We start from the raw sequence: 14,405 nt of genomic DNA on the forward strand, positions 1-14,405 counted from the left end.
CACAGTAGACCCTAACCTTCAAAATACTGATTATCTCTCAGGATGTTTTATAAACTTCCCCCCAGTCAGGTCCCTCTATAAATCACTCAGATTTAAGGACTCTGCAGAACTTGTCCTCAACCACCATACTTGACAGATGTCCCCAGAACATTAGAAGGTGCCTGTCTTCCTTGTCTGCTGCTCCCCAGCAGGTGCAGCAGCATCACGTGTGACTCATTCAGCATTCAGTAGCAGCTAAACTGATACGCTACATCAGTGCCAATGACATTGACTTACAAACCTCAGACATACTGTGGACACTCCTTTCATAAATTGGAATATTCTCTTAGCCAGGAGAAATCAGATCTTAAAATTCTGAATTTAAGGCACTCCTCTAGTGGAGGGCATATTAGAATTTGTTGTCTGAAAAGGGTATTTAACTTAATTTTTGAAGTTCTTTGAAATTCTATAAAAATGGTTCATTTTAAAAGATACCTATTTACACACATTGTCTCTTTCAGTGTTCTGCATTCAAAGCCATTTAATCAATACTAATCAATCAAAAGATTCGATATGAAAGAATAAGTCAAATTTAAACCGTTGATTTAATCATAAAGTTAAATCTTAATTCTGTTTTAAAGGTCAAAAAAACTAAGGTGACTGTTCTTTTATGTCCGATGATTTCTAGTGCTTTTATGTTGTAAATAAAACATTGGTAAACACTTTGTTTTCTAGACATGTATTGCTACTCATGAATCAAATGGGATTGATATCATCATTGCTTTGATTCTAAATGACATAAACCCTCTTGGTAAATATCGAATGGATCTGGTGCTCCAACTAAAGGTAGAGTAAATCCACTGTTCTGGGGTGAAAGTGACATTTTCTATATAAAACTTCCTTTCAGAATTGACTCTGAATCTTCAAGTAGCTCTTGTAAAAACCCAGGTATTATCATCTATTCAGCTAATGAATTGACAGAAAAGAATAGTGAAAGTATAATGTGCTCTAAACCCCAATAAACGTCCAATAAGCTTTGAGGTAATGTTCAGTTGGAGGGTACTTTACTGAAAGTTCTTTTAAGTAGCCACTTTGTTTCACTACTTCTCTTTGTTTTTATTTTATATTTTTATTACATGGAGGAAAAAAAGGTGTTAAACATTCAATTTGCCATATATTTTTAATTCATCTTGACTACAGAATTCTATCTAGCAAGTCACAATGAATTAGAGCAAGTAAAAGAAGGGCTGCATTTTAGTTTCATGGCTCTCTTCTCTCAAAAAGTTGTTTTCTTTTACATCAGAATCGTGGTTTTTTGTCAAATACTGTAAGCAATGTTCACACTCCCTTTGAGAAGCTGCTTTAACTTAAGTTGTGCACATACTTCCCAGTAGTTCCATTTATCAGAGCTCAGGAAGAAAATGGAATTTTAAAAAATTTCTTCAACTTTTTCTTTAAATGGAAATAGATGACTATACACAAGAAGCTAAATAAATCCCAAATCCAAAGGCATGATATTTAATACAGATAAATTATTAAAGACCACATTACTGTGTTTAGTGTTAAAGAGGTAAAAAAAATCATCAGTTAAATACAATTTTTGTAAAAACAGGTCCATCCAATATCAGAGCAATTTTTTTTTGAGAGAGAGAGAGAGCTCACATGCATGAGTGGGGGTGGGGGCACAGAGGGACAGAGAGAGAGAATCTTAAGCAGACTCTGCATTGAGCGTGGAGTCTGTGTGGGGGCTTGATCTCATGACCCTGAGATCATGACCTGAGCCAAAAACATGAGTCAAATACTTAACCGACTGAGCCACCCAGGAGCCCATAGCAAATATAATTAAACTTTGTATCGGTAAATTTATGGCCAGAAAAAATAGGAATGATATTTTTGTAATTTTGTTTCTAAATATAGATTTAGATATATAATAGAATGTATATATATATCCTACTTATGTGAAGATTGGGCTAGGGGCTCCTAATTAGCAAATGTTTCTTTTCATAGACAGGTGAATTTTTATTTTTTCACTGTTTTCATTGGCAATATGTATGAGCCTTGGATCTTTCCGTTCATAGAACAGAACAAAGGTGATCTGTATGTAGATTGAACTTGTGTCCTTTTCCTCATTAGCATCATGCTTTTGTTAATGAAACCTGCCTCGGCCTATATGACAACTCAAGTTGAGTTACTAGAAAAATGTTTATTTCATCTTAAATTTATCTTTAATCATAATTCATAAAGAAACAACATATAGAAGCCTTGGCCTTTGGCTCTTTAAATCCTAAAGACTGTATCTTTAAATCTCATTTTTAATTGATACAACTTAATGGAGGAAAATACTGATTTATTTATTTATTTATTTATTTATTTATTTATTTATTTGAGAGGGGAGGGGCAAAGGGAGAGGGAGAGAGAATGACAAGCAGACTCCCCGCTGAGAGCAGAGAGGGGCGCAGGGCTTGATCCCACAACCTTAAGATCATGACCTGAGCCGAACCCAAGAGTCAGACGCTTAGCTGACTGAGCCACCCAGGAGCCCTGTGATTCATCAATTTAAAACAAAGTATTAAAAAAAATAAAACCAAGTATAGGCATACAGATTATTTACAAATCCAAGCATATGTAAAAAACTAAATGATGGGGTATTACTTAACAGTGCATAGATATTTTTCGCTATTCAAATGAAAATGCTTTTTTGAAAAAGGACTATTTAAAATTTCATTTGTTACTAACCACTATATATGTATATTTTTTTGAAATGTGATGTTGGCTAAATCAAGGTATATATAAAATACCAGGTGAATAGATCTGATTTGAAATATTTAAAATATAGTCTTCTACTTAAAGAACAAGGCATATGTACCTTTCTAAACAAGCTATGAAGCTTTGTGTATAATGGACAATATGAGAACAATGCTTATAAGGCAGAATGATATATATTGGCAGATTTTAGGGGGCTTCCATGAGCAGAATGGTTTTAATTATAAATTCTCCATAACATTATAGAGTATGTCATATTACAAAATGCTACATTAAGGTTTATTTTGTATCATTCATCCTTAAATTTAATTGCTTAATCATTTATGCTTTCATTTATAATTTTAAGTATACTTAACTCTATATACTCATTTACTATGAAGTCTTATGCATTTTTTTCATGTATCTGTCTTGTCCTTTAATTTTTAATTTACATTTCATGACTGATCTGTGACTGCAAAGTTTTGAATTTGTAAATAGGTATTTTTTTTTAAAGGTCTCTAGCCTCCTTTGGAAGAAAATCTGTTAACACCAACACACACATTTGATTTCTTAGTGTATATAGGCTCTTATACTTTCAATTTGATTCAGATTTCAGGTCATCTACAAGATTTCTATTTTTTTTTTAATGTTTTATTTATTTATTCATGAGAGTCAGAGAGAGAGAGGCAGAGGCAGAGGGAGAAGCAGGCTCCCCACCTAGCAGGGAGCCCGATACGGGACTTGATCCCAGGACCCTGGGATCATGACCTGAGCCAAAGGCAGACGCTTAACCATCTGAGCCACCCAGGCGCCCCAACAAGATTTCTATTCTTTCAACATAGTGTAAAAAGAAGATTGGTTGGAAAAAAAATCATATTGCCAATGGTATTCTGAGATTGGATGTATTTTTAAGCTATTATGTATTGGGCCTGCTAAGTGAGGTTCATTAGAGAATACTGTTAGTGTTGCCAAGGTTTTAGCTTTGAATTCTGTGTGGTCAGTTCAGATTGCTCTGAGGATTTAAGTTCTCCACTAATCCTAGAACCTTATTATTTTAGGTATGTTGTTTGTATAGGATGCTAGATTATAAAAATGGATTTTAGGATAGGTACAAATCTGCAAAAAATTGAAAATGGACCAGAAAAAAATAATGCCACTTCCCTTACAAAATACTAATTTTTTTTTTCAGGATGGGTCAGTGATCTTGCTACCATCATCATCAGACATCATTGCTGCTAACATTAGTAATTTAAAGATAGTCTTTAGGCTGCACTCCTAAAAGAACAGAATAGTTGGATAGAATTTGGTATTAAGCTAGTCAGTAAAATTAATTTGTATAAATTTAACACAATTTATGTGGTGAATGTCTGCATACATCAAACAGCTGATTCAGTTCAAGTTTTTATCCTACAAGATGTTAATTTTTAGTCACTGAGAAACATCTTAAAGCCATTTGACTCTACTTCTCTTGTGCTCCTATCAAAGATTGCATGTGGAGCTTGAGATTTTTATCTAAATATTGCAAAAACACTGTAGAAATATCTCCCAGGTGGTTTTTATCATTTCACAGTTTGCCGCAATTCTGGGGCAGTGCTACTGAAAACAGTGTAAAGAAACATCTTTCCAAATGTTGAGGATATTGTGCTTTGTGTAATAAGACTTTCTATAATTCTTTGGATTATAAATCAACTATATCAGAAACATTAATGGTATCTACAGGTTACATATTTGAGAATATATACTTATAAACCAAAGTGGAAACATCAAAGACAACATAAACTATTTTTAGTCTCTATTAAACAAAAGAAAATATTCTTCTTCTACAACCCAGATGGTAAACATGTTGCATATATACTGCCGTAGAGTGAGACCAGTAAACTATTATCAATAAATTTTTATTTTACTAACTCATGAATCTAAAATTTTATAGATTAATTCTCGGTGATTGTTGCTCAAATTTATTTAAAATTTTGATATGCTAATATGTATTCATGTTTCATGGGAAAAACAATTGTGCTAAGTTCTTTAAATTATATTCCATTTCTATAAAATACATTATTGATAAATTCACCTTACCATCTTGTTAAAATGGCATCAAGGATGTCTATTTAGAAAATGGTGATGGAAAATAGTATATTTTAATGCATTACATATGAAGTTTCAATTTTGTATTTAAAACAGCCTTTTGCCAATATTTAAAATATTCTTTGTGGGCGCCTGGGTGGCTCAGATGGTTAAGCGTCTGCCTTCGGCTCGGGTCATGATCCCAGGGTCCTGGGATCGAGTCCCACATCGGGCTCCCGGCTAGGCGGAGAGCCTGCTTCTCCCTCTGACCCTCTCCCCTCTCATGCTGTTTCTCTCTTGCTCACTCTCTAAAAAATAAATAAATAAAATCTTAAAAAAAATAAAATAAAATAAAATATTCTTTGTAACATACCTCTCATGATTCATTATTTTTATTTTGTGTTGACAATCAAGTGAAACCTTCTATATTAAAATGTGAATTAGCCAAATGAAATTAGCAGTTTAAAATTCTGTTTGTTTGTTTTTTTTAAATGGTCCTGGTAATGTCAACTAAAACAAACACAGGGATTGTTAATCCATGAAACAGTCTTTCCATGTGCATTAACTCAATCTGTATCTCTAGAACAATGCCTCTAAGCTTTTGCTGGCCATTATGGAAAGCAGACATGACAGTGAGAATGCGGAAAGAATTCTTTTTAACATGAGACCCAGGGAACTGGTAAGAAAATTTTTGAAACTGTATTAATAATGTTCATCCTAAAAGGGATAAATTTGTAGTATGCATGTCAGGAAAGAGGGCTAGTGGCTTTCACTGCTCTACCAGGACATAATAGCACATCACAACTTACCTTTACATGTAACTCAGGAGGCCCTGTGATGGCAAAAACCTGTGTGATTTGGGTCCTTACTTCATTGGTTTTATCCACTCTAAGCACTTTTCTTAATCATAGTGTCACAGTCTGTTAAACTATCTGAAAATTCTTTTTGCCCCCCCCAAAAAATAAATTTGCTTTAGTTTGTGTATTGGCATATATGAGAAAGGTGTCTAAGAAATGTTTGTGCTCCTCAAAAATTTTATTTAGACCTCTTTCTGAACAATAAAAATAAAACCAATACCTTTTGTACTTGTTTCTATCAGTGAAATGTTGCACCATGCTTGGCCTAAAGGAAATCATATGAAGACTTGATGGGGATTCTACAGAGATCATTAGTGTGTCTTCTTACTGTAGAAGTTATATTTTCCTCCTCACTTACATGGAAATTAGGAAGTAATATCAGCATGCTTTAAAAGCATTAAGTTTCTTTTTCTTTAATTTCAATTCCAGTATAATTAACATACAGTGTTATATTAGTTTCAGGTGCACAATATAGTAATTCAACAATTCCATACATCACCCAGGGCTCATCACAACAAGCGCCCTCCTTCAACCCCATCACCTATTTCACCCCATCCCCCCACCCCACTCCCCTCTGGTAACCATCAGTTTGTTCTCTGTAGTTAAGAGTCTGTTTCTTGGTTTGTCTGTCTGTCTCTCTCTTTTTTTTTTTTCCTTGAAAGCATTGGGTTTTAAAAGCATTGAGAATATACTCAAACCCATATCACTCAGCGGCCCCATGACTAGGTCCCAGTCTTAGAAGCACCACTGTTGGCACTACGGGGAGATCCTGTTGAAGACACTCTTTTGCTCTCTCTTTAATAGTAAGGAATGGTGTTGAGCAGGGCTGATAAAGAGAAATGTAAGATGCAATTTTATTTAGCCTATATTTACAGAGAGTCTCGTATCTGTAAGGCAGTGGGCTAAGAGAAGCAAGACATTCTCTATTCTTAAGGTTAAATGGAGCAATGAGTTACATGTTCATACAACAACAGCACTGTACAAGAACCCTTTGAAAATACAATCTCCTCTGCCTACAACACCTTTATCTCAACATCCACTTCCTCCTTGTGGCTCACCATCAGTCTCTTGCCTGAGTTCATGCCCCCACTCTGTGCTCAGTGCCTCACACTTAGAGCGGCTGTGGGACTATTGTGTTCACCTCTTGACGTGCTGACTCTCCCACTGGACAGTAAGTTCCTGGAGGGCACATACTATGTTATACTCACTGTTGGGTCCTCAGTGCAGAAGACGGTGTCCAGTTTCCCTTGTCCCTGTTACCTAGTGGGTGCTTAATACATAATGGATGGTTATTAGGGTTCCGGAGTCTCCTAATTCATGGGAACTTTGGCACTGTCAACATTCAGACATCAAAGCAAAATTTTTCAAGGAAGACAGAAAATATTGTAGAAAAATACTTTCACATTCATTTAAATAAAGATGGTTTCCAAGGCCATTTTCAATTATAGTTCTTTTATACTTTTCAAGTCTTAGGAAGTGTTGCAGTTTTTAATTATACCCCATAAACAACATAAAATGCCTGTTGTTTGTGGCATTTCAAATCTTGTTGTTCCTATTTGTTTTTTTTTTAATAGGTGGATGTGATGAAGAATGCCTATAACCAAGGATTGGAATGTGACCATGGGGATGATGAGGGCGGAGATGATGGTGTTTCCCCAAAAGATGTTGGACACAACATCTACATCCTGGCCCATCAGGTGTCACATTTTAATATCTTGTATTATTGCTAATCTTATCAATTGTGTTTTGTGTCATGACTTGTTATATTTTCAAGTTCTGGTCCCGTCATTTATTCAGCACCTCTGCCCTTGCTCTGAGCCAGGGAAAGGGAAAGCCTCCCAGAATGCCCGACTGTGTTCCCAGAGCTCTGCTAAGTGTTGATCCACAAGAGAATGATGCTTGCCCCCCAAAACTGCTGGGCCAGGAGACAGTGCCAGGTCAGAGGCTGAGAAATAAACAAACCGTGACAACAAATGGAAGCTTGAAGGAGAGAGGAGGAGAGGCTAACTGAGAAGATAGAGAGTGCGAAGTAAGGGGGTACATTGGGTCTAATCAGGACAAACCTTGCAGACGGCTTCTGGCCTCTCAAGTTGTAGGTTGGCATGCTTCATACAGAAGCCAGAAGCGGCGGCCTCTAATTGGTTTCACTGGAATTCTAACAGAGATGAAGAATTTAAATTTTAAATTCTTTTAGAGGACCCATTTCCATCCTATAGTACTTTATGAAAACAGGTACTTGATAAGTGTTGTTTGAGGAATTTAATTTTATTAACATGAAGATTAACTTTAAATTTGCATCTTCTAATGAAGATTTGTTTAGGAGTTAAAATTTTTATTTCATTTCATTTTATTTTTTAAAGATTTTATTTATTTATTTGACAGAGAGAGACAGTGAGAGAGGGAACACAAGCAGGGGGAGTGGGAGAGGGAGAAGCAGGCTTCCCGCAGAGCAGGAAGCCCGATGCGGGGCTCGATCCCAGGACCCTGGGACCATGACATGAGCTGAAGGCAGACGCTTAATGACTGAGCCACCCAGGTGCCCCAGGAGTTAAAAATTTTAAATGTACAGTGCCAATTTGATTTTTTTACAGTAACTCCCTCTTTTTTATGGAATACAGTCCAAACTTTGTAGACTTTCCCGACCTTTCTTTCTAGTCATCTTCTCACATTGTCTACCCTCTCCCTCTTCCTTCTTCCCCATACAGCTTGCCAATTGATTGAACAAACACTGATAGATATACAGTACAGTGATTTATTCTCACTTTTTAATTTTTCCAGTTTTATTGAGATATAATGGACATATACAGCACTGTGTCACTTTAAGGTGTTAAAAGGTTGCTCTTTAGACACTTCCTGCCCTTCTTTTCTCTGTGTAATTGTATGATGTATGTAAACTGGAGTGTAATTTTTACAAAAGATTCTGGGAAGGAGTCAGGTTTTAAAATATATTAACAAAAGAAGCTGCTCTGTTTTTTTTAATACAGTTCCGATCCCTGTGGAGATTTTTGGGTCTCTCATCATATAGCAAAGTGCACATATAGACCAGAAACAGATAAGGGCAGATGGGTTATAGCTAGAAAGACAAAAGAGAATTTTAGGTATTGAGGAACTGAAAGCCAGAATGAAGGACAAGTTGAAGGAAGAACACAGAGGTTTAGGAGATGGAAAAGGTGTCATTTTATTTTTATTTTTTAAAGATCTATTTATTTGAGAGAGAGAGAGAGCACGAGCAGGGGGAGCTGCAGACAGAGGGAGGGGGGAAGCAGACTCCCTGGCTGAGCAGGGAGCCCAACGTGCGGCTCGATCCCAGGACCCCCAATCGTGACCTGAGCCAAAGGCAGACACTTAACCGACTGAGCCACCCAGGCGTCCCAAAGCTGTCATTTTAGAGAGAAAGCAAAATTCAGGTGACAGGAATGGAGTCAGTCTAGAAAAGAAATGACTACAGATTGAACATGAGTGGAAAGAAAAAAACATCACTGGCTGAAAATTAAAATCAAATTGGCTACGAGGAGGAAGAGAGAAATGCGATGGCCCAGCATGTGCATGGGCAAGGAGCTATTTCAGAAGCTGTAGCCTTGTGGAAGGAAACCAACAAGGAAGAGTGGGCCAGAGTGAGCAGTGAAAATTTTAGAGGAAGGAAGTAGGGGAATTCAGCTGCCCATGTTTTCTTGACTGAAAGCTAGTCTCACTCTATCTGAGGAGGCTGTCCCCTCTTGCACGAGCGAGCGGCTACGCGAACAAGTCCTGACCCGACAGACAGCCTTTCAGTGGGAAATGCACAACCAGCCCAACTAAGTCAGCCTTGGAACCGGTAGACTGGCAGATGTTTGAACCTATCACCCACATCCGTGAAGAGGAGATTTAAAAATGCCATCTCAGATTACCTGTATAATAGGCGGAACAGTAACAATGTCGAGGTCAAGAAAAGACTTTTCTAGGCCAGTTCATTTTTAAGCAGACTATGTATAAGAGTAGAGAGTACAGATCTTAAAAACAGGCTGTGGAAGATGTGGAGGAGAATGGAGAACGAGGATAAAGAATGCAAGAGCTGATCATAGAATGAAGGATCATGATATAAAATATGAAAGAAGTTAAAAATGCAGATGGCATAAGGGTCAATGATCTTGATGGGTGTAAGTTTATAACAGTGCTTGGAGAGAACAGATTAGATTCAAAGATGATGGTGGTGTTGTCCAAGGAGTGGGAATTCAGTAGTAAAAAAAAAAGAACAAGAGGATACAATTTACTGAAACGAAGAGATAAAGTTACGGATGTGAAAATGGCTTGAACGGATATATAGAGGTTTCTTAATTTCGCAAAACCAAAATGTTGAAAAAGCAGTAGTTTGCAGAGCTGGGATGGTATAACATAGAGATACATAAATGAAGCCAGACTGAGTATAGGGAAGAAGAAAATTCTGAATTGCTGGACACTCTAAGCCTTGTGATTCAATGGTAAGAGTAAATATGAAACCAGAGTCCATGTGTGTTCTTCTAGGAACTCAAAAAACGGGATGGGAGTGGCAAAATATATGGAACAGTATGTGTAACTGACAGTGAGAGTTAAGCAACTGTCTGCTTATTTTCTTAGAGTGACACAGAACATTGTTACCTTATTACTTTTAAATGTATTCTCTTGGGTGACTCCTCCCACCATTTTTTTTTTTTTTAATGAAATATTCAGTTTTCACTCAGTGGGCAAAAAAGCCCACTGAGCTTTTTGGATCTTTCCACGAGTGACTCCTTTGGCGTTCTCTAGGCTGGCATTGTTCTATTTGGCTTCTTGGGAGGCCAAACCATGGTTGCTGAGTACCTTATGAATCTGTTGTCCAAACAGCTACCACACCGAAGCAGAAATGCAAAGTGTAGGAATCCCGTGCTTTGCTTTCAGGAGCAGCCACGTAGCTGCGCTCCAAGGGTTTGGTTGAGCCCAGGTTTTGTTGCTTTCATTGTGGATATGGAATCCTTTGCCTCCTGAATGCTGATGACCATGCAGATTGGTTTCTGCCCTTGCACAGTTCAGTAATTCCAAAACCAAGGCTCAACTTCCTCCTTGTTTTACTATAATCATCTTTTGTATAGACAGTTTATTTCGGTGCACTCAGACTTTCAATCTTTGTTGTTGTTCTTTTCATGGTAGTGAGGTAGTTCTGCTTTTTCTACCGTGACATCCTTTTTGGCCCTTCCTGTGGTTGGTGTTACAAGAAACAAATAATGCTTCTTGTAAGTGTCTTGTCTGATCTACATAAAACTATAAATACATCAAAAAGGGAATTTCTTAAGTTCTAATACTATGGTGCGTGCAGAACATTTCCTTAAAATTCAACTATTGGTCCTTTTTGACTTTCTGTTCTCCACATGTTCTCCTTGGATATCTCTGCCTCCTTTTTCTGCTGTGGGCTTGTTCTTTTATATTTTGCCTTCTTACTGTTCCTTCTCCTCTTTATTCCTGTCTTTCCATAGAATAGTCACTGCCTGCAATCTAGGACATACTTCAGTACTTTGTATATGTTTAACATGTATTAAACCATATTATTTTTCTGGTCCCACGTAGTAATTTCTGTTTTTCGGTCTGAAAAACTTTATTTTATTTCCCCCCAGTTTTATTGAGATACAATTGACACATAACATTGTGTAAGTTTAAGGTGTATGATGTGTTGATTTGACACATTTATATATTGCAAAATGATTACCACCATAGCATTAGCTTCATCCCATTGCATCATTATTTCCTTTTTGGTGAGAACATTTAAGATACACTCTCTTGGCAACATTCAAGTATATGATTACAGTATTATTAGCTATAGTCACCATACTGTACCTTAGATCCCCAAAACTTGTTAGTCTTATAACTGGAAGCTTATACCCTTTGACCAACATCTCTCCATTTCTCCCAGCCTCCAACCCCTGGTAACCATCATTCTACTCTCTGTTTCTCTGACTTCAACATTTTAAAATTCCACATATAAAAGATCATATGATATGTCTCTCTCTTTGACTTATTTCACTTAACATAATGCCCTCAAGGTCTATTCAAGTTGTTGCAAACAGCACGATTTCCTTCTTTCTCATAGCTAAGTAATATTCCATTGTGTGTATGCACACCACATCTTCTTTATGCATCATCCATTGATGGACACTTAGGTTGTTTCCATATCTTGACTATTGTGAATAATGCTGCAGTGAACATGTAGGACCCTTTATTTCAATACCTACCAGAATTAAGATGTATATGGAGAAAAGTATTAATTAGCAAGCCTATGGAAATCAAAAATAACTCCTGGCTCATAAGGCAAGAAAGAGTGGATCACTTTAATTGGCTATATGGAATTCTTTTTTAAAATATAGGTTTTAAAATTTTTCATGAGTATTTCCCTATGTCACTAAATGGTCTTTGAAAACATAATTTTAAAGTCTGCATAATCATTCATCATTTGAATGTAGCACAATTTTTTTAATCACTCCTATTGTTGGATATTAGGTTTCTAATGTTTTTGATGTTATAAATTATGGTATGATTAACATCCTTATACATTAATCTTTGCTACACTGATTGCTTCCCTAGGATAAATTCCAAGAAGTTTAATTATTAGGTCACAAGGTAGTAACTATTTTATGGTTCTTGATGCATATCATAAAATTGTTTTCCACAATGTGTGATGGTACTAATCTTACTGAATCCTAAAATTACTACCATTTAAAAAAATCTTTGCCAAACTTACAGTGTTTGGAACATAGTGACCACTTCACAAACATTTGTTAAATGAATTAATGAATTATAGATGAAAGGGTATCTCATTTTAATTCCCATCTTTTGGATTACCAGTAAAATGGACTCTCTCTCTCTCTCTCTCTTTTTTTTTTTTGAGAGAGAGGGTGAGGGGAGAAGGGGCAGAGGTAGAGAATCTCAAGCAGACTCCCCACTGAGTGCAGAGCCCGACGTGGGTCTTGATCTCACAACCCATGAAATCATGACCTGAGCTGAAACCAAGAGTCAGACACTCAACTGACTGAACCACCCAGGTGCCCCCATATGGACTCTCTTTTCATGTTATTTAGTATTTCTATTTTTTTTATGTGAATTGTTTGAAAATGTGTTTATCCATTCTTCTGACAGGGTTCATTTTTTGTTAGTGAATTTTAATTAAGAGTAACAAATCTTAGTCATAGTAGCTATAGCTACTTCTTCCTGATTAATTGCTTTTTAATGTTTTAATGATAGGTTTCTTCTGCCCCGTTGATATCTCTTAAACACTCACTTAGATTTTCTTCTGGTGTATAATGAATTTAGTTAAGTATTTGATTATATAATCTTCCCATGTCATAATGCAGAAATAATAAAAAAGTAAGTTCTGAGTCTAAGTTATCTCTGAAGATATAATCCCAGATTTAGTAATAAGAGGAGTCCACGAGGACATGGTTTATAGGAGTCACATGAATGTGATATAGAGCATGGGTCACAGAGAGAGCTTTAGCAGAAGAGGTCAGGGCCAAATCCAGACCACCTTCAGGGTCAGACAGGGCATGTGAATGAGCGCTGGGGGAGCAGGTGAGCCTGGGACAGTCTGGTGACCCTCTTCCAAAGCAGGCAGCCTTTACTCACGTCTGCTGACTTTCCAATTTGGATTACAGGCCCTAGATTTCCATTTCTTTCAATATCTCAAAAGAAACCTGAATTTTGAAATTTTTGAAAAATGTAAAATCTCTTAATTTTTAAATGTTGACAACACATTTGATATTTTTAAAAACACTGAGCAGTCTAAACAAAACTCACCAGCAAGTGGAATGTAGCCCATGAGCCATAGTTTGCCACTTATGGAATAGAAGATCCAAATTTCTCATTTATTCTTCATTCAATTGCATGGACTTTTGAGTGCCTACTAGACGCCAGGCACTGTGTTGGACAGTAGGTGTACAGCAGTGAAGACTAATAAGAGATCAGCTTTCAGGGAATTTATGTTCTGACCGGGAGCAATGAAGAGTAGACAGACCAGAAAGACAGCAGATAGTGATACAAGCCCTGCAGTAAGTGAGAACAGGGTGTGATAAAAGGCAATTATGGAATGCTATTATAGATTGGGGATCAGGAGGGTTTTCTCTGAGGAGCTGAAGTTGAAGCTCACTCTAAGTGAGAAAGCAAATACCAGCAGTATGAAATGGGGAGATATGGGAGACATCCCAGAGAGTGCCTTGAAATTGGAAATGAGCTTGGCGTGGATCACCAGACTGTCCCAGGCTCACCTGCTCCCCCAGCGCTCATTCACATGCCCTGTCTGACCCTGAAGGTGGTCTGGATTTGGCCCTGACCTCTTCTGCTAAAGCTCTCTCTGTGACCCATGCTCTATATCACATTCATGTGACTCCTATAAACCATGTCCTCGTGGACTCCTCTTATTACTAAATCTGGGATTATATCTTCAGAGATAACTTAGACTCAGAACTTACTTTTTTATTATTTCTGCATTATGACATGGGAAGATTATATAATCAAAAGATCTGTGTAGCTAGACCCTCAACCAGCTGTTAGCACTCGAATATTATAATAATCATATACAATGCACCTGAGGCTCATTTATTTTAAGATAGCCATTCAAGAACATTTATTGAGCACCTCTTACATCAGGCACTGTTTCAGTTGCTAAAATGGAAAGATGAATAAAGATGCTATCCAGAAACTCACAATTAACATGCTTTTGTTAAAATGGAGGTATGCACAAAACAGGTATGCATGAGATACATGTTCCCTAGGAGTCAGGATTCA

At 37.0% G+C, this 14,405-nt stretch overlaps 1 protein-coding gene across 9 annotated transcripts in view; it reads left to right on the top strand.

Moving 5' to 3' along the window:
* Positions 1–14,405, top strand: part of ITPR2 (inositol 1,4,5-trisphosphate receptor type 2) — a 497,457-nt gene that overhangs the window by 346,824 nt on the left and 136,228 nt on the right. For all 9 annotated transcript variants that reach the window (XM_035028030.1, XM_035028031.1, XM_035028032.1 and 6 more), the window contains 3 exons: positions 715–825; positions 5,369–5,464; positions 7,217–7,339. In XM_035028030.1, coding sequence (XP_034883921.1) covers positions 715–825; positions 5,369–5,464; positions 7,217–7,339 — 330 coding nt within the window. The remainder of the gene's footprint in view (positions 1–714; positions 826–5,368; positions 5,465–7,216; positions 7,340–14,405) is intronic.

This window comes from Mirounga leonina, unplaced genomic scaffold (genome assembly GCF_011800145.1).
Source record: "Mirounga leonina isolate KUSES-001 unplaced genomic scaffold, KU_Mleo_1.0 Mir_201, whole genome shotgun sequence".
Classification (NCBI taxonomy): domain Eukaryota; kingdom Metazoa; phylum Chordata; class Mammalia; order Carnivora; family Phocidae; genus Mirounga; species Mirounga leonina.